The sequence below is a fragment of the Pithys albifrons genome, chromosome 19 (assembly GCF_047495875.1).
Source record: "Pithys albifrons albifrons isolate INPA30051 chromosome 19, PitAlb_v1, whole genome shotgun sequence".
Lineage (NCBI taxonomy): Eukaryota > Metazoa > Chordata > Aves > Passeriformes > Thamnophilidae > Pithys > Pithys albifrons.
Window position 1 is genome coordinate 485,791 of NC_092476.1, and position 22,241 is coordinate 508,031.

A 22,241-nucleotide genomic window follows, 5' to 3' on the forward strand; every position below is an offset into this window, starting at 1 on the left:
GAAGTTGTCAGGTTATGATTGTGTAGAAATGGAGAGTTGTGATTTGTCTGTCATGTTTGTTTAGGTGTTGGATAGGGTGGATTTGGGTTTTGTAGAAGCAGTCACTGTATTACCAGCACTGCTTTCTTGCAAAGCCTGCTAAGGGAGTTGGCTTTAGTACATTAAAAGAAACCAGATAAACCCCAAAAGTACTTGAATAACTAAACAGCTTGAGTAACTGAGGCTGGTTTGTTTAGAGCTGACTAATTGGCAGGTGTATTGTAGTATGTGACTTTTTTCACCATCTGGATTATCTTTATAGGCTCTTTCTTGCTGCTTCTTTCCAACCCCAGGTCCCCCCCCGAGCTGAGGAAATCACCATTCCAGCTGATGTGACCCCGGAACGAGTCCCAACCCACATAGTGGATTATTCAGGTGGGGACACCCAACACCAGCTTGGCCTGGGGGGATTGTTGGTCTGACTCCCAGGAACAGACAGGGGTGGGCCCAGAGCTACAGGGAGGAGGAGCCCAGAGTAAAGGAGAAACCAAGTTTGGACAGCTCCTTGTTTTTGTGTCAGTCTCCCATTGTGTATTTTTCCTGTATTTTAATCTCCTTAGTGAATGGATAATAGGCTCACTATTTATGGTACCACAAATCCAGGCAGCTGCTGCACAGCTGGAAAAACCTGTCTGCCATTTCCAGTGGAAGTCAGACCATGTTAACAGGGACCTTCCTGACTTCTCCCTCCCACCATGCTGAGGAAAGGAAATGTCCTTGGTGTGCTTATCCACTTGGAAAAGGAAATAATGCACATTGTTTTTGGTTGGACTTGAGCTTAAATTTATGTGGAGTTTTTCTTTGTATTGGATGAAATTTTTCATAGGTTAATAGAAACTTGGTATCACTAAAGAAACCATCACCACTGTTATAAAATCAACATATGCTGTAATCTGATGTAGAAGTTGACATTGTAGAAGGAAGGGGCTGTTGGTAAATGGAGAGGGATGTAAGCTCAGACTTGTTCCAGAGACACCTTTGTGGAAACAGCAGCAAAGCAAGTTGTGTGCAGCAGAGTGTTTTTGTTTTGCATGTTCCTGGACCAGTTTCATTATTGTTTCAGCAGAAACACTTTTGGAGTATTCTATAAGAAGTTTAATAACAAGGCTTTGCCAAGGCTGCCTTATGAGGTTATGAAATGCCCAGTTCAGCTGCAGAAGTTGTTTTTATTTTGTTTGCAAAAGTGAGTGTTAATAACTGAGTATTAATGAGTGACTTATTCTGTTGAATGCAGAAGCAGAGCAGAGTGATGAGCAGCTCTACCATGAAATATCACAGGTGAGTGTGGTTTGCTGTTCACTAGAGAAGAGCTTTGCAGAAATCTCTCCTTTGCCCTTCTCTGCATTAGGTGGGCTTTGGTTTGAATTGAAGGGGAAACCTCTCTTGCCATTTTTTGTTTTGGTTTGTGCCTTCTGCCATGGTAAAGCTTCCTCTAGTTAAGTAGGTACTGGCACTGTGTTGGTGAATTGAGCTTAAGCTTTGTCCTTCCAAGGAAAGGAACTGAACCTAAATATCCTTTAATCAGCAGGCCAGTGTTGTAAAGAAATAATCCTACCCTGCAAAGATCCATTTTGCTTCTTCCTCTCATGCTGTACTATTGCATTTATGAATAGCAGAGGATTTCTTGGTAATTTTATCACTCCTTCTGTTTCCTGTTTTCAGTTCTGAGCACCTTTGCAGATGTTCTGCACAGTCTGTCTTGGTGCTGTGTCCCATTTCTGGCACATTGTGACTTCAGTTTAGGTTTCCTGGTGGGATGGGTCTCTGCAGACACAGGCTGAGAATGTCACACTGCAGGTCAGGCTTTTTGACACTTCTCAGCATATGAATAGACCCTGAGATCAGCTCAGTTGGTTGGACTTGGTTGTAACAATGCCAAGGGGTTCAATCCCCTGTGTGGGCCTTTGACTTGAGAGTTGGACTCGCTGATCCTTGTGGGTCCTTCCAGCTCAGAACAGTCTGTGAGTCGTGATTAGGACAGGATCCTTTCTGGAAGTCTGTGAATTATTTGTTTTAAGCTGTTGTTGAGGCTACAAATAGCTTAAACAATCAGGGACAGTGTGTTTGGCTAATGGTGGCACTGTCCTTACTCTGTGTGTGTCTCAGAGCCTGTGCAGTGGAATTCCATCCCTTTCCTTTCTTCTCATTTCAGGCCAATGTGATTTGTATAGTGTATGCTGTTAACAACAAGAAATCTATTGATAAGGTACAGTAACACATTCCATCACATTATTGCTTGAGATGGAACTTGGGCACTGGCAATTGATGGCAGGCTGAAATCTGACATTTGAAATGCCTGAGATGGAGTTTGAGATCAAGTTGTGACGAGAATGCACAGACGTTTTATCCCTTCTGGTCCATTTCAACGTCTGAGTTTTCAGTCATTTCACTCATCTGAGAAAGTTGCTCATTAATCAACTCCAACGTTTATTTGTTTCCTCCCTTGTGGGTAAACCTGTGCCTTCTTGGGAAAGAAGCAGCAGCAGCTGGAGTGGAGCTTGTGCACAGTTCAGTCACATTGTTTGAAAATGTGTTTTTCATGTTTGTTTTTAATCCCACTTTAGGTAACAAGCCGTTGGATTCCTCTCATCAATGAAAGGACAGACAAGGACAGCAGGTGCTTAAGTAAAGCTGGGAGTGTGAATTGGGCTGCACGTGGTGGGTGGCAGTGAACAGTGTTGAGGATGTTAATTGGTTAAGAAAATCAAATTCTAAACGTAAAGTTTATATAAGAAGTCCAAGCAGCAGGAGATTGAAAGTATGTAGGTCTGTTACCTATGGCAGCAATGTTATTTATTTTGAATTTCTTGGGCAGCTTTTACCAGGTGTGTTTAAATTTGTTACAGTAATTAGTTTTGGCTACACAGTTTTCTGATGCTGGTTTTATAATAACAACGTGATTAGTTACTATTGTATTTAACTGTGTGGGGTTTGTATCAACAACAAGTACAATTCTCAGTGTATCCAAACCACTTTCCTTAAAACTGCTGTAATTCAGTTTTCCCTGTTGCCTCTAGTGGTGTTTAATTACATGATGAAAATAATGCAATGGCTTCTGGTGGGAGATAGAGTGCTAATGAAGATAGATATTTTTATCCATCTGTTTGTAAAGCTCTTGATACTTTTTGTTTCAGGTTGCCTCTTATATTAGTTGGAAACAAGTCTGATCTAGTGGAGTACAGCAGTATGGAAACCATCCTTCCCATTATGAACCAATATACAGAGATAGAAACGTGTGTAGAGGTATGCAAGACTTTCTCAAGTTGGAACAGGTCACAAAAAATACATTCTTGCCAAGCATGTAATAGTAAAAGGGACTTTTTTTTGCAAAATAAATTATTTTAGATAGAAGTAATTATAATAGTTTATATGATATTTTTCTTTAGGGAAGTTTACACAATTGTATAATCAAATGTTATTGTCAAATTCTTCTAATATTTAGAGCCTCCTCACATCTTTGCCTTTAATGCCAAGCCAGACAGATGTCTGGATAGGGTTAAAATTAATTTAATATGTTTGGATATGCTTCTCTTTTTCTTTTCCAAAGTAGACACAGCTTTTTGATTTCTGTTCTTGGTATGACAGCAAACTGTAGTGAACCTCACTGATTAATTCCTGAGCAGGTACAGGGGCTGGATGTCTCTTTTCCAAACCAGCCCTGTACCCACAAGAGGGGGCTCAGTCTTTAAAAAATGGATGCTTAAATTTCAGAAGAAATCACCACATAGTCAAGAAACTTAACTAATCAGTATGAGGATTTCTCTTTCAGTGTTCAGCCAAAAACTTGAAGAATATATCTGAGCTATTTTATTATGCACAGAAAGCTGTTCTGCATCCCACAGGTCCTCTGTACTGCCCAGAGGAGAAAGAGGTATTTATACAGATTCTCAGGGCAGATAATGGGGGGAGTTACTCACATTGTGCATGGCTTGGTGTGTTCTGTGACCACCACCCACCCCAGATGTCAGGCACTACATCCCAAACCCTGGTGATTGTTTGCTGTTGGTCTGACCTGACTTTCCCCTTGGTTCAGAGCAGTGAGGACAGTTTTTGGTTGTGACCTGCAGAGTAAAAGGAGCAGCTTTGCTCATGGCTTCAAGCCAAGTGTAATGTGACCCAAGTCATGCCTTCAGTTCAGCCCTGCTTTGGATGTGCATTTCACAGTAACTCCATTTATTTTGGGGAAAATACTCCAGACTTGGCCTGACTTAAGGGGAAAAAAATTATGAGCATCTTGTGAAACTTTGGTGAAAGGGATAAGAAACAAGGGATGTGGCTGGTTTTGAAGTACCAGAGGTGGTTAACTGAGAGTACAATGGAGTGTGTTTTTCTGAAAAAACAATTTCCTGGGCAAATACCTTTAGAGATTCTGTTTGTGTCCCCCACATTGTGGTGGGCAGCAGGAAAGTTACTTCAACCATAACTACTTTGTGAAGTAGAGAACCAGAGAATAACCCTCTTTTGATTTCTTCCATCAGAATCACCTTAATGCGTTAGTAATGTTGTGATAAAATTGTTGTGCTGAAATCTTTTTGGTTTCCCAAACCCAATCTCTGTGCAATCTGTGTGACCTCTGTGAAGAGAAGAGTCCATCATCACAGTAGTTGTTGGGAGAGAATTGCCAGTGTCTGTTTTCCTTCACTTGGAAGGTATCCCAGAGTTCTTTTGTCCTAGAGATAGTCCATATGCTCAGTGCTTTGCCTGGTAGATGAATGAGCCCTGTGACCACTTTGTGTTTGATGTTTGAAGCCTTCTGAGCCATAGCTGAGGTGGTGAATAGAGATGCTTGTTTAGAAACACTTCTCTGTAGTTCTAGACTTTAGTTTTGCAGAGCACTGGGATTTCAAGGCCTTTTTTTTTCCCATCAAAAAGTGGTTTTGGGGGAAAAAATCATTTAGTTGTTTCTTGAAGCTTTCTGTAGCAATAAGACTGAATTTAGAGAACTCATTTTTAATTTTTTTAAATAAATGAGTAGTGTCACCTTCACCTTTTGAAGAGTTTGAGACTATAAATAAATAGAAAGACATTTAATGTGGAGTAATTGCTTTAAATTTATGGATATGAATTTGCTGGGTCAGGTTTTTATTTTTGTGAAGATGCTGTATGAATGTCTCCATTCTGAAGCTGTAAATAAAGGCTGGGGTGTGTTTTCATGTGATTGAGCTGCCTATGTCATTCAGTGTTACTTTCTGTACTCAGGCCTAGAAAGATCCTGAACTTTGTTTTATTCCTCAGATGAAACCTGCCTGTATTAAAGCCCTCACTCGCATTTTTAGAATTTCTGATCAGGATAACGATGGCACCCTCAATGATGCAGAGCTCAACTTCTTCCAGGTACCTCTTTGGCTTATTTTTTCACCATCCTTTATATTTGAACTATATAACTGCAGAAAAACAAGTGATTGTGTTTGAGGAAATAGCAGGGAGGTGAACTGTAAGTGAATCAGGCCTAAATATTAAGTCTCAAGTCCAGCATAGGAGAGTGGATTTGGAAAAGCAGAAATGGTTTTATTTTTATTTCTAATCATTACTTAAATTTTAGTTCAAGAGCAAAATTTAAATATTATTAAATAAACAAGCCCCAGTGCTTGTATTTAAAAATAAAATACTATTTGTACACATTTATTTCCACTGAGAAATGGGATTGTTCTTCAGTGGCTCATCAGAGAGTTTAAGGGTGTATTTCAGACAGGACATGCTGTTGGCCCAGCTCAGCAGCCCGTGGTTCTAACATGCTCCTTTTGGTTTTTTCTTAGAGAATTTGTTTTAATACACCACTGGCACCTCAAGCTTTGGAAGATGTAAAGAATGTAGTCAGGAAAAACCTGAGTGATGGAGTTGCAGATAATGGGTTGACATTAAAAGGTAAGTCTTAGTTAACTCTTAAAAGATGTGTTTTTATGCCCTTGATAATCATTCTTACATAACAAAGCTGGTCTTTGGTGTATGACCTCTGTCTGGACTCTTTCAGACTGCAGGAGCTGAGCTTCCCAAACAGTGAAATCTCAGTGTTGTTTAAGCCCTGGGATGTGCTGAACAAAAATCCAACCCACTTTGGCACAGCAAAGCCAAGGGCAGTGTTGGTGACACCCTGTCCAGGCTTCTTGCTGAAGCTTTCTGTTCCAAACTGTTGAAAATACTGGGCTCTTTTTCATACAGCTGAGTCCTTCTAAAATGCTGGCACTGGAAAAAGCAAACAAGAACAGAAAACCAAGTGGGTTGTTGTAAGGAAACAGTTCCTTGGAGAACACTTGTACCAACACCCTGAGTTCTGAGCCCTGTTTGTGTCGGTAACTCTGTAACGTTACTCAGGAGATTTAAAATCTCCATGTGCATTTCAAGCTTTTTTTGTTTTCTACTCTGATACTGTTTCTATTGAAATTCCTTGTGGCAAGTAAAGCACTTCAGGGCCTTAAGATTTCATCATTTGATTTGTAGGTTTTCTTTTTCTGCACACCCTTTTCATCCAGCGAGGGAGGCACGAAACAACCTGGACTGTGCTGCGCCGCTTTGGGTACGACGATGACTTGGAGCTGACCCCAGAGTACCTGTTTCCTCCGTGGGTATCACCTACCTCAGCTCTCTTTGACTTCCTTGCACTTATCTCTGCTGCTCCTGCCTTGGCAGGAGGACAGGCTGTTTGTGCTGTGTTTATTTGACATACTGTGTTGAGTATCTCCCTTGCTTTATGGCCCACCAGCCACAATCTCCACGTGACTGGACATGACAAAGGAAGAACTTCCTTCTCCTGAGCCACATCATGTGCTGCTCTCTGTCTCTTTGTAAGAAAAGTGGCAGAGGAGAGTTTTAATACAAAACTGGAACATAATTCTGAGCAGTTACTTACTGTATGTGGCAACAGATCCCAAGAGACTTGTCAATATTGTTGTAGCACTTGAGATTCCTTGAAAATCCCCAAATTAAGAAGTTGAGATCAACCAATTCTGTGGCTTCTGTTCCAAAATGTAACTACATCATTCTCTGTTAAAAAAACCCAAAATACAACAAAAAAAGGAAACCAAGCAAAAATGTGATTACTACATACCTGTATATCACATAATATAAACTCACTCATTTTAAAATTCCTAATAAAAAGTATGTGCTTTGGTCTCCTTCAAGACTAATTATTAAAGTCAAATGCAAAGGTCAGATACCAAATGTTGTAATTCAAAAAGTACAAATTTTGAGGTTTAATATTCTGTATTTCATAAACACAATTAACACTTCTTGTATGTGTTTTTGTTTTTGGTTACAGCCTAAAAATTCCCCCCGACTGCACAACAGAACTGAATCATCATGCATACTTGTTTCTTCAAAGTATTTTTGATAAACATGACTTGGTAAGCTTTTAATTTGAATGTCTGTGTGTGCCCTTAAGAGCTTTAGTTTGCCAGCAGCTCTGCTATCAACAACGTGGGTTTGTCACTGTGTCATTTTATTCAGAAACTGGCTCGAGCTGGAGCTCTGCAGAGCCCGCCCTGCTGCTTGTGCCTTTCTACAGGGAGTGGCAACTGGCAGTTGTAGCTGTGCTGCCAAATTGTTTCTAACTGGCTGGTACAGTTTTATTTAACAAGGAAAGAACAATGGTTAAAAAGGAAGCAGCTCAGTTTCTTGACTCTTGCAAGTGTAGGCAGGAAAATACCAGTTTGGAATAGACATGAATTAAGTGAATTATGTTTGTTTCAGGACAGAGATTGTGCTTTGTCTCCTGATGAACTGAAAGATTTGTTCAAAGTCTTCCCTTACATGCCCTGGGGGCCTGACGTGAACAACACAGTTTGTACAAATGAGAGGGGATGGATCACATACCAAGGGTTTCTCTCTCAGTGGACGTGAGTGTGACACGTGGCATTTTGTTCTTGAGAGCTTTAGATATGATTGTTTTGGTTTGTAGATTCCTCTTAAAAAGTTACTAGAAAGAGTGACATTTTAATAGTTGAAAACTGACCCAGGCAGTCAAGTTTTTGTAGCCATTCAGTGGCCTGATCTTCAAACAATTGTTACAGCTTGTTCAGGATTTGGCCAGTATTGTGTTAACAAAGAGGAAGGGTCTCTTCAAAATGTGGGAATCTCCCTGACATTTGTTGAAATGTTACTTCTGTTGTTTACTCCTTAGGGATGATTTGAATAATGCTGTTCAGTAGTGACGTTTTTCTCCAAAATACGGAAAATGAGGAAAACATAATTTGGGGGTTAAAAATACAGTGTAGGTTGCTGGGCCTCAGCCAATACTGTCCTTGCAGTGTTTGGGTGACCAGTAGAGTTGGCACCATTTGCCTTCAGTTCTGCATAGCAGCAGGGCTGTTTGACCATGTCACTCTGGAGCTGGGAGCAAAGCTTTGTTTCAGTAATGGCAGCTGAAGGTTGTTTCTGTCCCCCTGCCAGCCTGACCACGTACCTGGACGTGCAGCGTTGCCTGGAGTACCTGGGTTATTTGGGGTACTCCATACTTGCAGAACAAGAATCTCAAGCATCAGCAATTACAGGTAACAAAAATTTGATACAGCTTAGATACTTAGTTTTAGAAACATGCTAAAGACTAAATTGTTTAATGGTCCATATGGTTTTCTCTTACTCTCCTTCCCTTCCTGCTCAAGTGAAACCCTTGATTTGATATTTCTGAGAGATTTGTTTTGTGTGCATTTTAATGTTCTGTTTTCACATACACACACTTGCACGTTCACCTTGTGAAAAACATTTGTGTTTTTTCCTAAGTGACAAGAGATAAAAAGATAGACCTGCAGAAAAAACAGACCCAGCGAAACGTCTTCCGCTGCAACGTTGTTGGAATGAAGGGCTGTGGGAAAGGTGGAGTTCTTCAGGCTCTTCTGGGAAGAAATCTAATGGTAGAAAAACCTTATATTGCTTATATTCACCTATATATGCTCTGGAGTTAAGACTGCACAGCAAAAGTGATTGATGTTAAAGCTTTATTGGTTGTTACTGAGTTTGGAGAGTTCTTTGAGGGGATACAGAGTTATAGGGAGGGGGCTGTTTGGGGTTTTTTGGTTTTGTTCCTTGCTTGTACATCGTGGATATAGCTATGCAAAATAAACCAAAGATCCTGCAATTTTCCTTCATTAATAAATGCAGTAAAACAGTTGTTCAAATCTAACTTAAAAGAAAAAGCTGCTGTGGTCTAACACAAACTTCTGCCTTTTCAGAGACAGAGGCACATCCGTGCAGAACACAAATCTTACTATGCCATTAATACAGTCTATGTGTATGGACAGGAAAAATACTTGCTGGTAAGGTTGCCTTGTTCTGGTTAATACTAAAATTCAGTGAATTATTCAGAGCTTTCTGCAAACAAACCAATTTTAATTGTCTTTTCTTCATTAGTGTGGATATCACCCTAATCTTTTCTGGCTCCAGTAACTCGTGGGGGTTTTATGTTGCTGATCCTTTAACTGAACCTGTTCAGGGCCTGTTATTTTTGAAGCCTTGACCTCAGTTGTACAGAACCTGGTCTGTTATGTTTGTGCTGCAGGGCACCAAATTACAAGGTGTGATAAAGGATCAGAAATCAGCCTGCTTGTTCAGGAAAGAAGACTGTCACAGAGTGTGATTAGGATGGCTAATGTTAATGTCCAGTGGGAGAAATAAGTTCTCTAAAGTTTGTTCTTCTCTAGTTTTCCTTTATGATAATGTGATGTCTTTCTTTGTTTCCGAGATCTAGTCCTGTGGTCTGTGGTTTTCCTCTATAGGATGAAAGCCCTTTTCTCTGGGTGTCTAAGACTCTGTGTTGAAGTAAATACCACTTCTGTGCTGAGGCTGGGATTGCCTGCAGATGTGGTGTAACAGCTCACATATGCTGGCTGGTGGGAAATTCCTCTGTTCTTTTGCATTAGTTCTTCCTGTTGTCAGTCCATTAGTTCTGAGGATACATAAAAATGAGCCATGAAAATTAGAAGAAAATTTATAAAATTCCTTTAACTGCAAACCAACAAGCTTTTCTCCCTCTGGAACCATCTTTTTTTCCAGCTACACGATGTCAGTGACTCAGACTTTTTAACTGATGCTGAGACCATTTGTGATGCTGTCTGCCTGGTGTATGATGTCAGTAACCCCAAATCCTTCGAGTACTGTGCCAGGATTTTTAAGGTTTGTAGAGTTGGCCTTTACATTTATCTATGTTCTCAGTGACTAAATATTCACTGTCAATTACTGGTCCTATACACTGGTTCTAGTGCTCCAAAGACTTTTGGTTTGTGAGTGCATTAACACTGCAGTTCAGTTGTTCAAACAAAGCCAGATCTACCTGTCTGTGTAAACTACTGTGCTTCTCGAAATGCCTGACTTCAGTGCAGGGACTGTATCCTGGTGCTGCTGCAGCCAGTTCCACACAGCCTGCCCCAGGCTGCAGGTGGCACACACTGTGTCTGTCACTGCTTTCTCTCTGCCTTTGCAGCAGCACTTCATGGACAGCAGAATACCGTGCTTGGTGGTAGCTGCCAAGTCCGACTTGCACGAAGTTAGACAGGAATACAGTATTTCTCCTGCTGAGTTCTGCAAGAAACACAAAATGCCTCCACCTCAAGCCTTTACGTGTAACACAGCTGATGTGCCGAGCAAGGACATCTTTGTCAAGCTGACGACCATGGCAATGTATCCGTAAGTCCTGGAGCTGCTCCGCCGTCCCTGTGCATGGCCACGCCCAGAGCCACTGCATGCCATTGTGAGCACAGCAGGGAACTGCCTCACCCGGGCTTAGCAACGGGGGGACCTGAGCAGAGCTCCAGGTGGTGCAAACTCAGGCACACAGACCACTCCCAGCTATTGCTGGCAAGGTGGTTTTTAAGGAATACACATCCAGCTCATGTGGCAGCTTCCAATGAATATGTAGAGTTCTGTTTGGTCCTTACTGTGCACACAAAACTCAGTATATTCTTGGTTGTAATAATGCCAAGGTCATGGGTTCAATCCCCTGTGTGGGCCCTGACTTGAGAGTTGGACTCGATGATCCTTGTGGGTCCTTCCAGCTCAGAATAGTCTGTGAGTCTGTGACATCTTGTTATTTTTGAGCTGTTCATGGATGAGTTGTACTGTAATCCTTGTTAACAGATCAACATGACAGTTGATTACAAGTTGCAACACCTGAGTGCACAGCAGTTCCCCCAGTGCCCTGCAGGAAGTATTTTTTATTGTCAGGGTGTTTACTGCTATGTGCTTCAGTTCATTAATCTAATAAATATTACATTTTAATAGAATTTCTGTATAAACACCTTTGGACTTCAGAAACAAGACACTTAAATGCAGACTCTCCTCACATCTCACCGTTGCTAAGCTCACTTTGCATCTCTTTTTTTGGTGGGTGGAGCTTTTATTATGGTGATGAACTACATAAATATTACAGCAGATGGAGTCTAGTATGACAGCTGACATTTGCTTTGAATTAAATAGAACTAATGTCACTTTTACCTAAAATAATGTGGTGGTTTTATTTATTTGAAACTGAATTTATTGAGTTAGACTTGTAAAGCTTTAGTTTGGGGTTTTTTTCTCTTGTATTTATTTTGTAGCACTGGAATACTGGGAAACCACTGAAGTGTAGCACTGCCCAAATGTCTGTCATTTCAATATTGCTGCTTCTCCCTTAGTTTCCAAGCATGTTGTGTTTGTTAGGGTGGGAAAATTAGAGGCAACTGTCACCTTGTAAAGTGTGCAAAGTGGTAGAAAATGTGGCTTCCTTTCCTTTGAAAAAGGGGTGTTACCTATTGCTGTGCAGACATACTGAGAAGCCTTAAAGTGCTTTCCTTGCAAACTGGCACAAACTGAGCAAACGTTCCCCCTCGTGGCTCTGCCTTGCCACGAGATCTGTGCCCGCTGCTGGTGCCAAATCCCAGCCGTGGAACCTCCAACCCTGAGCTCTGCACAGCTGTAGTTGTACCCTTTCTTCCCCCGGTGCATTTTATTTTTCCCTCCTCTCCTTCCTCATTCCAATGTCCCTTTTATTGCTGACTCTCCTGGTTGTGGCACAGTCCTGCTGTGCAGCTGATGTGATGAGCAAGATTTCACCTGCTGTCCTTCTGTGTGTCTCCGCAGCCATGCCCGGTTACGCTGTTTGTGCGCCTGCAACAGGTGTACATTTTGCATCTGTCAGAACTTCCTCAACTCAGACTTGCTGCAATCTGTAAAGAACAAACTCTTCACTGCAGTTCTTAACAGGTCCTTAACTTTATTTACTAGGTACCAGGTGTGCTTTTTAAAAAATAAAGGGGTTTTTTGGTTGGTTTTTCACTCCATATCCACCAAATAGGCAGGTGCTTTAATAATGGTCACAGAATTGTCAAACTTTGTTTAACCTGAAAGTACTTTTGACCTTAGTCCAGTTATTTAAGAAAAAAAAGCATTACCAATTTGGTAATTGACTCAGGTTCTTAGTGATTGCAAAAATACTGTGGAGGAGTTAGGACTGTGCCTTTAGGGAACTGCTAATGCCCATTAAGTAGTGTCTACAAATCTGTGTAATGTGTCTCACTTGAGACATTACAGGTTTGTTTAGTATTGATTAGAGGTTTGGTATTGATTGGTACCTTTTATGTACCAGTTCCACAGATACTTTCAGAAAGGCACAGCCTGACTTAACAGCAGCATCATGTAACTTACTATGTTTAGAATTTCTAGTTTGGTATTTGGGAATTCATAGAATTTCTGTGTGTGTGTGTTATGCTTAGTTTACACAAGGAACCAGTATTTTGTGTTTAAAAAAAAAAACAATCCAGACCTTTTAACATCAATTCCTCTCTGAATGGAATGCAACATGTAAGAAGTGGTAAATGCTTAAACCTGTGCATTTCCAGAGACTTGGGAAGAACAATTGGTAAAGAGAGATAAGTGATTTTCAGCATTGAAAACAGTGCTGTGGCTTGCCCTGTGTGTACTGCAGGCAGCTCTGGACACTTGATTTACTGACACCTCAGCACTTGCCATCACACCCCAGCAATGGGAGTTCAAACCCAACAATTGCTGCAGGGAGTGGTTCCATCACCCATGACCTTCTTGGAGGCTTGGATAGTAAATGTGTATGTTGAAGGCTGTGGTGAGAATATCCCAACACGCTGCTGGTCTGTGTGTGTTACTGCTTATTATGGTTTCAGATGTAGCTGCTCCAGTAAGAGTGTCTGTGTCCTTAAAATGCAAGTTCCACACACGTAGGAGGCCCAGCTGATACACCCACCCACAGAACTGGGCATCCTCATGAAACAGCACTTTAATCCAAGATAAAAGTGTTAACCACAGAGTGAGAATTCAGAGGAGGGTGAAACACTTACTACCTTAGGAGAGGACTGAATGAGTGAGGCTGTTGGTGCTGCATCTCTTCCCCAGCAGTCATCCCACAGGCAGAAATCCCTTGGAACAGCAATCTCCTGGCAGATTGTCACTCTGAAGCTTCACTGGGCAGTCACTACCAGGAAATGCCAGCTCTTCATTGCTGAGGCTGAAATCACCTCTGTAACACATCTGCATTTTTTGGAATGGTTATGGGCTGCTCCATTGGCTGTTGTGGCTTGTTCTTCTCTTTGTGGGCCCGTGGGGTTTTGGAGTCCTGCAGCTGACACTGAACTTTGTTCTTCTGGAATACAGTCAGGGATTCAAGGTACTAAAACCTTCCAGTGGGAAGGTTTGGGATGCTGTCATTCCACACCTTATCACTAGGGAGTGTGAAATAATCATGGGAATCTACTGCTGCCTAAAAAGTCAAGGCAGAGAGAATTCCTGACAGGGACTTCCCTAGGAAAGAATTATTTGCTGGAGTCCCTTGTCTCCAGTCATTCAGTCCCTGGGGGGTTGGTGCAGGTTTCCAGCACACTCACTTCATCTCCCCAGTTCTTACCAAACACTTGGCTGCAGGTTATTCACCACTCAGCACAGGAACTGCTGCATAACTGCTGAGATCCCTGTAAGCAAGAGGGAATGGCTCCCAACTGTAGACTTAGGAGGGTAGAGATGGATTTCTTGTTTAAAAATGATAGGGTTTTAATCTAATGATGTGGGATTTGATTAGAGAAAGCATTTGGATCAAGAAGGACTTCTGATGTAGTTAGTTTCTCTGACTTCTTACTTTGCCTTCGCTAGTGCTTACATCAGGTCAGATAGCTGGGCCAAAGTTAGACAACTGGTGGGGAAAGGGGCTTTCTCAAGAAAACTTTATTCTCCTGATCCCTTCCTCTTCTGAAGCTTTAGGCAGTGGAAGCTTCTCAGGTAAACCTAAATCTTTCTCACTGGCCCCTTCCTGTATTATTTGTTGCTAAGTAACCCTGAACACTGTTACCAAGGCAAAGTATAATGGCACATTTGGATCTCCCCACCTTAGTAGTTAAAGCAAGAACATTTTGTCTGTGCATCTGAGACACCTGTTCATGCCCACCCTCAGTGTCATTCTGTGGACACCCAGGGGCTGTCCCGGGGGTGTTGGACCCTCAGTGTCATTCTGTGGACACACAGGGGCAGTCCCGGGGGTGCTGGGCTGTCCCGGGGGTGCTGGGCTGTCCCAGGGGTGCTGGGCTGTCCTGGGGGTGCTGGGCTGTCCCGGGGGTGTTGGACAGACCTGGGGGTGCTGGGCTGTCCCGGGGGCGCTGGGCTGTCCTGGGGGTGCTGGGCTGTCCCGGGGGTGCTGGGCTGTCCCGGGGGTGCTGGGCTGTCCCGGGGGTGTTGGACAGACCTGGGGGTGCTGGGCTGTCCCGGGGGTGCTGGGCTGTCCCGGGGGTGCTGGGCTGTCCTGGGGGTGTTGGGCTGTCCCGGGGGTGCTGGGCTGTCCCGGGGGTGTTGGACAGACCTGAGGGTGCTGGGCTGTCCCGGGGGTGCTGGGCTGTCCCAGGGGTGCTGGGCTGTCCCGGGGGTGCTGGGCTGTCCCAGGGGTGCTGGGCTGTCCCAGGGGTGTTGGACAGACCTGGGGGTGCTGGGCTGTCCTGGGGGTGCTGGGCTGTCCCGGGGGTGCTGGGCTGTCCCGGGGGTGCTGGGCAGTCCCAGAGGTGCTGGGCTGTCCCAGGGGTGCTGGGCAGTCCCGGGGGTGCTGGGCAGTCCCAGAGGTGCTGGGCTGTCCCAGGGGTGCTGGGCTGTCCCGGGGGTGCTGGGCTGTCCCGGGGGTGCTGGGCTGTCCCGGGGGTGCTGGGCTGTCCTGGGGGTGCTGGGCTGTCCCGGGGGTGCTGGGCTGTCCCGGGGGTGCTGGGCTGTCCTGGGGGTGCTGGGCTGTCCTGGGGGTGCTGGGCTGTCCCAGAGGTGCTGGGCTGTCCCGGGGGTGCTGGGCAGTCCCGGGGGTGCTGGGCTGTCCCAGGGGTGCTGGGCTGTCCCGGGGGTGTTGGACAGACCCGGGGGTGCTGGGCTGTCCCAGGGGTGCTGGGCTGTCCCGGGGGTGCTGGGCAGTCCCAGAGGTGCTGGGCTGTCCCAGGGGTGCTGGGCTGTTCATGGGCTGTCAGGGAGGCAGGTTCAGCTTGGCCATGTTTGTTGTGCAGGATTGTTGGTTTGAGCTGCCCAGGGCCGCACTCTGGTTCCCTGAGGAGGAAGGCACTGCATTCAGAGCACTCCATGTGCATGGCTGAGACTTGTCACTATCCTGTAGTACTTTTATATTATTAATTTGTTCTTTGTTTTTGTCTGGCTGGCACTTAATTTCTTTTTACTGTATTGTTTTAGCTCTTTTTCAAAGCAAGGTTGCTGCTTTTGTCATTCTAACCCTTTCTTTAGTGACTAGCTTGGATTTTTGGCTTTTTCCCCCCTTGGTTTCCAGTCATTCATGTTGCCTTTTGCTTGCACAGTAGTGGCATTTTTCTGTCAGCTCAGTTAATTCCAAAATAAAATAATTGCAATGCCTGAGAATTGCTTTGTTCAATGAGGAGACTTCTCAGAGCATGTGTTTCTTTTGAAGCTTTTGAAACTTTGTGGAATTAAAGTGAAATTCTACTTGCATATAAAACCTGGTTGTTTCAGGAACTAGTAAGGTTTTGCTTTCTATGAAAACCTTCTGTGAAATGAAAGTTAATAGTTTCATTTTCCTGTAGTAATGGAGAAGTTCTGAGAGCATAACCCAGGGTTTATTTTTCACTGTGTGCAGTGTATGCAGATTATTTTCCAGATCTGTAGGGTATTGCCATTAAATCTAATAGCAGAAATCTATCCCTACACTGAGGGCCCCCAAATTAGGGCAGTATAACAATATTTTCTTACCTGTTTTCCTCCTGCTCCAAACTGTGTGATCCCCCAGCCTGTGTAGGAATTTGCAGAGCTGCCTCCCCTGCTTGCTTTCTAAACAGACTTTATTGAATTGGATTTTACATCCTTTCTGAGGATTTGTAGATAATAAGATGCACTTGGAGCTTTTCATAATTTGGGTGATTAATGCTGGGGGGAAATTCTGACTGCTGGAGCTGTTTTGCATCCCAGGAATACCTGGAGGGAAGCTGCAGCTGCCTGTGATGTTCCGTGGTGCTTTTGGAATTCAGTTGCTTATGTTTTATTGTGACCCTTTGTCTGTCAGAGCTGCTGCTGCTGCTGCATGAACTGGCTTTTAGTCCTGGTGTGTGTGAGCAGCCTGTTGGCCTCACTCTGTGCTTCTGAAGTGCTGGGGAAGTTACTACAGGAATGGTCTGGAACTTCTGTGGTTGAGTTAAACCTTCCCAAGCCTGGGACTCTCCCGCTGCTGGCACAGGGGGAGGTGTCAGTGTTGGCCCCAACTCAGCCATTTCTGTGTGTCCCCATGGCAGCCATCCTCAGTTAGTTAACCTCTTAATTAGTGCACGTGGCAAACTAATTGTGAGTTGTTAAAGTCTCTTGAAAAAAAGACTGCAGATTTCAAAGATCTTGTTCAACAAGTGACAAGGTACTTGACTCGTTATTAAGGGGAACTTGAATAAAAATGTCTTTTTTCCCCCAAAATGTGCATTTACAATCTGAATTTTATGCCACAGGCAAAAGATTTTAGACTTTCTTATATTTGTAGAACTTACTGTGTAATTAATTACACACAGCAGTCTTTGTGGGAAGTTCATTATTATTACTAATAAGCAATAGTTTTAAATACAACTTCACTTAAGGAGTCCTGACTACTGCTCTGTGTGTCTGTACATGCACATTTATGTTTGTGTTTTAACCTTAGAGACAGTATTTTTTCTAATTCAGGGTTACTCTCTTACTAGCAAAGCAGTAACAATTTCTGCCACTGGTGAGAAATAACTTCATGACCACAACTAGACTGAAATAAAGTTTGAACATTATTTTTTGAACAGGTAGAACTTTTCAGCAGTACTGAAAAAAGTCTTTCTGCATTGTAACCACAGGTCAAAGAACCTGTGCTGGAAACAAATACTGATCCTTTTTTATTATCTCAGATTTGTTTTGTTCCTTTAATGGCAGCTAAACAGTATTAGGGATCAAAGTTGTAAAAATGGATTTTATGACAGTGTAAGGAACACTGAAAGAAGAGAAACTGGAATTTTTTAGAGCTTTAAAGCAGTTAGACATCCATAGTGTTCTGAATTTCAGTAGGCAGTTTTGAAATTTGGATTTTTGGGCTGACACATTCGAGGTGCCCCCAGTCATTCCTTCCTGAAGTCAGGAGGTTTCCCTGAGGCTGCAAAACAAGTCCCTGTCTCCAGTTAGTTCCTTATTGAAATGAGAGAGTCTGTTACTGTCAGGCTTAGGAGAGGGATCAAAGCCAATTTACTCTCCCTTTAGACATTACAAGAGGATTTTGTCATGACTGAGAATGTATTAATTGCTTTGAGAAGGATGGAGCAGGCTCAGCAAGTTTCTTACATGCCATTAAATACAGACATGTGCAAAGTTCAGGACAAGGCAAATTATGGATTGGAATCAGAGAATCTACATGTGAGAGGTGGTGCTTTATGAGGCAATGCAAAAGCATTCATTTGCAATTTTAACATTGATTTGCACATTTAAAGGGATGTTTTTTCAAATTATACAAATAGTTGGGCATTTGAATTAACCAAATAAACTGGAGATTTGTTAGTTATACAAATACTCATCCAACAGAGCTTGTCACAGAATCCATTGAAATCACGTTACATACAAGTGATTTATTTCACATACACAGATCAAGCCTTGTAATTTACAGACCTGAAGACAAGGATTTTACAGCCTTTTACTAAAAAAGAAACCCAGAGCACCACATGTAGTGATAAAATACGGGTACAGTATTTTATGCCAGTAATGGGATCTCGTCAGATTTAGGGCTGGCGTGTTGGAGTCATTCCAGGTGTTCCTGCATGTGGTTCAGGAATGGTGCAGTGGACACCAGGAGGCTGAGGCTGTGGAGATGGAGTGGGGAGAGATTCAGGTTGTTAAGCCATTTTCATTGTCCCTAAAGCAATGGCACTTAGCTACAGGAAATCGTGCATTTTATTGAGCTCCACTTGTTTCTGGGCTTCCCCCAGCACTAACACCTGCACAAGGATCAGGGGCCAGATGGCTCCAGTCCTGAACTCGGTGGGCTCTGTGGTTCGGGCATGTCTGAGCCCGGGGCTTTGCCGAGCCCTGCAGTGAAGTGCCCTGTGCCTGTGTGTGCCAAGGTCAGGAGCCTGCCTGGCCGAGCTGGGGGCCGTGCTGTGGGCAGAGCAGCAGAGCAGTGTCCTGCAGCAGGTGCACGCCGTCAGCTCTCTAGAAGATTCCATCTTCATGGAGTCCTCCCTTGGGCCACGCGTGCTTGAAGACAGGTAACAACAGCCAAACCGAGCTGCCCCTGCCATTGCCTCTCCCTCTCTTCCCTCAGCAAACCACTTGATGCCTGGTTTGTCCCAGCTAGCTGTAGAAGAGCTAATGCTTGCAGGAATTCTGCATTTGGTCTGTTCATAACCCAGCAAGACATACTTCAGTAAGACTAGGACCTTTTAGAGAGCAGCTGTTCCTCTGTGTGCACCAAAGAGCCTGTTCTTCGGCATGTGTATGACAACACTGATAACTGTGGCTGATTCTGCCCCTGCAAGTGCCTCCTGAATAACATCCAAGACTGGTTTTGTGTATTTTGGTAGCAAGTAACAATTCCTGCTCTATTAAACAGCTTGTGAGCCCCAGCTCTGCAGTTCTCAGCCCGTGAACCTCTGCACGGTGTGTGCTCAGGGTCTCTGTGCTCCTGTCCCAACCCTCCTGCAGCTCCACTGGGTAACCCTGGTGCTTAACACAGGCTACAACTCTTAGGCTAGTGAAGCTCTGTTCTATCTTAAAAGCAAACAAAAAAAATCAACTTGACTGTTGTTTAGGGACTCCCTGTGCTTTGAACAATGGCATTTATGGTCACTTGTTTTAAACAGTAGCCCTGCTCTCTGGTAAGCTGTCATACTTGAGACTGCTCTGAGGGTGGCCAGCTGTGTTTAACTGAGCATGTTCACAGAATTCTTCAACATCTGGGAGAGCTGGGTCATTGCCTGTCTCTACTGTCATGCAAGATGTGGCTTTTTCTGTCATACAGTCACTTCATACTGTCCTTTTCTGTTGGTGCCATGGTCACTGCTTGTTTCACTCACACTCTCAGCTTTCAGCCTGGTGTTGGATGACTGTTGCTGCTGCTGTTCTTGTGACTACTGGGGAGAAAGGGATTTACAAATGCTCCTTTTGATTCTAGCTTTTGGAAAAATATTACTTGCTACTTGTCAGTAAACTTTGTGGGAAGAAGAATAAGTAGATATTCAACAGGACTGGGAAGTTTTTCATGGAAAAGCAGAAACATTTAAACTCAACATTTAGAAAAAGAAAAAAAAGTTTTGCTGGACAGAATAATTCTCACTGTGGGTTATTAATTATTTGTAGCTATTTTGACTTTCCTTTCCTGAATGCTTGTTGGTCCTCTCAAAGGAGACACCCTGCCCTCCCCACATCCATGAGTAATGACCTGCTCCTGCATTTCTCCTCAGTGTGAGCAGAGCAAACCCTGAGCTTTCAGGAAAGGGGTGCAGAGAAACCCTGAGCTTTCAGGAAAGGGGTGCAGAGAAACCCTGAGCTTTCAGAAAAGGGGTGCAGATCAAACCCTGAGCTTTCAGAAAAGGGGTGCAATCAAACCCTGAGCTTTCAGAAAAGGGGTGCAGATCAAACCCTGAGCTTTCAGAAAAGGGGTGCAATCAAACCCTGAGCTTTCAGAAAAGGGGTGCAGATCAAACCCTGAGCTTTCAGGAAAGGGGTGCAATCAAATCCTGAGCTTTCAGAAAAGGGGTGCAGATCAAATCATGAGCTTTCAGAAAAGGGGTGCAATCAAACCCTGAGCTTTCAGAAAAGGGGTGCAGAGAAACCCTGAGCTTTCAGAAAAGGGGTGCAATCAAACCCTGAGCTTTCAGAAAAGGGGTGCAATCAAACCCTGAGCTTTCAGGAAAGGGTGCAATCAAACCCTGAGCTTTCAGAAAAGGGGTGCAATCAAATCATGAGCTTTCAGAAAAGGGGTGCAGATCAAACCCTGAGCTTTCAGGAAAGGGGTGCAATCAAACCCTGAGCTTTCAGAAAAGGGGTGCAGATCAAACCCTGAGCTTTCAGAAAAGGGGTACAATCAAACCCTGAGCTTTCAGAAAGGGGTGCAATCAAACCCTGAGCTTTCAGGAAAGGGTGCAGATCAAACCCTGAGCTTTCAGAAAAGGGGTGCAATCAAATCATGAGCTTTCAGAAAAGGGGTACAATCAAACCCTGAGCTTTCAGGAAAGGGGTGCAGAGAAATCATGAGCTTTCAGAAAAAGGGTGCAATCAAACCCTGAGCTTTCAGAAAAGGGGTGCAATCAAATCATGAGCTTTCAGAAAAGGGGTACAATCAAACCCTGAGCTTTCAGAAAAGGGGTGCAATCAAATCATGAGCTTTCAGAAAAGGGGTGCAGATCAAACCCTGAGCTTTCAGGAAAGGGGGTGCAGAGAAACCCTGAGCTTTCAGGAAAGGGGTGCAGATCAAACCCTGAGCTTTCAGAGTAGTCAGATGCCTGCAAAGTGCCCAAAGTGAGGCTGACCTGTGAGCTGTTTGCCTGTGACAAGTGTAGTGATGAATTTCCAAAAGCAGAGTAGTTTGGCAGGAGTTGTCTGGTGTTCCTGTCGTGGCATTAACCTGGGTCTGTGTGTGTGTTGAATTTTAGGCACGTGACACAAGCAGATCTCAAGAGCTCCACGTTCTGGCTCCGAGCAAGTTTTGGTGCTACTGTCTTTGCAGTTCTGGGGTTTGCCATGTACAAAGCACTACTAAAGCAGCGATGATCTGAGAAGAGGCACATCTGGCCCTACCAAATAAAGAAAGAAAGAAACCACTTTATGTACATTCTGAATGCTTTAAATTCTGCTAGAAATATTTATATATGCAGAGTTACTTTATTAATATTTGTAATTCATGCATAAGATTATTTTAAATTATAGCTCTAATTACAGTATTGCATAATGTGTGGAAACAAAAAAAAGGAATTGCATCTTAACAGCCAGGTAAAATGGCTTAAGTTGTGAGGCCAAAAGGGAATTTGTTGTAAATAACCTGTATATATTAAAGTAAGTAAGACATTGGTTCCCAAAAACCTACTCAAAATACTGTTCTTAGATGTCCACCATGGTGACATTCTAGTGTCTAGGTGAAACTAATTTTCAGTAGAGTAGATTCAACTCAAGGATCAGACTTCCTCAAGGATTGCTTATTTATTTCATTCATCTGAAGTGACTTCTTCTTTTTGGAGTATAAGCTATGCCAGGCAGAATTTGTGATTTTTCATTCATATTTTTAACTGATGAACAAATTTTCCCCTCTAATTATGTTTTCAAGACAAAGTCACCTTTGCTGTCCTGGCCTATGATTTTGTATTTCACATGACCAGTGACATGTGTAGTCTGGCTTTTCTTTTAAAAGAAAAACATAAAGTTCCAAACCTGCCAGACCAACAAATGCTGTGTGTAACCCGTCCCTCATTTTCCACTCTGTGTTTTATACCCACTACGAATCAGAGGAGCAAATTTGTACATTATAAATGTTTCCAATTGGGAAAGTGCTGCAGTTTCATTCCCCCCGTGTCAGTCACCCCTGTTGGGAGCTGTGTCTCGGGAGCACACGAGTACACAGTGCCTGTTCTGCTGTAGGTATTAGTTGCATGGATCACACTCAGTGCATTCTGTGCCGGGCTGGAATGACACATAGACACAGCTTTTTTAACAATCCAGTAAAACAAACGTTAATTCCTCATGACAAACCTATTTTTCCATTGCTGGCCTTTTCAAGTATTTCAATAAAATAACTGTGTACTGTG

The 22,241-nt window shown here is 43.4% G+C and overlaps 1 protein-coding gene across 5 annotated transcripts in view; it reads left to right on the forward strand.

The window, feature by feature from the left end:
* The window catches only part of RHOT1 (ras homolog family member T1), a 29,338-nt gene extending 7,097 nt beyond the window's left edge, over positions 1 to 22,241 (forward strand). Inside the window, exons 3-21 of one of the 5 annotated variants that reach the window (XM_071573373.1) lie at positions 333 to 414; positions 1,274 to 1,317; positions 2,192 to 2,245; positions 2,604 to 2,656; positions 3,174 to 3,282; positions 3,809 to 3,910; positions 5,275 to 5,373; positions 5,796 to 5,904; positions 6,478 to 6,598; positions 7,295 to 7,379; positions 7,726 to 7,871; positions 8,425 to 8,525; positions 8,755 to 8,885; positions 9,204 to 9,287; positions 10,024 to 10,143; positions 10,451 to 10,653; positions 12,085 to 12,207; positions 18,567 to 18,710; positions 21,096 to 22,241. In XM_071573373.1, coding sequence (XP_071429474.1) covers positions 333 to 414; positions 1,274 to 1,317; positions 2,192 to 2,245; positions 2,604 to 2,656; positions 3,174 to 3,282; positions 3,809 to 3,910; positions 5,275 to 5,373; positions 5,796 to 5,904; positions 6,478 to 6,598; positions 7,295 to 7,379; positions 7,726 to 7,871; positions 8,425 to 8,525; positions 8,755 to 8,885; positions 9,204 to 9,287; positions 10,024 to 10,143; positions 10,451 to 10,653; positions 12,085 to 12,207; positions 18,567 to 18,710; positions 21,096 to 21,213 — 2,028 coding nt within the window. In that variant the 3' untranslated portion in view covers positions 21,214 to 22,241. The remainder of the gene's footprint in view (positions 1 to 332; positions 415 to 1,273; positions 1,318 to 2,191; positions 2,246 to 2,603; positions 2,657 to 3,173; positions 3,283 to 3,808; positions 3,911 to 5,274; positions 5,374 to 5,795; positions 5,905 to 6,477; positions 6,599 to 7,294; positions 7,380 to 7,725; positions 7,872 to 8,424; positions 8,526 to 8,754; positions 8,886 to 9,203; positions 9,288 to 10,023; positions 10,144 to 10,450; positions 10,654 to 12,084; positions 12,208 to 18,566; positions 18,711 to 21,095) is intronic. The other 4 variants (XM_071573369.1, XM_071573370.1, XM_071573372.1 and 1 more) reach the window with 4 other exon arrangements.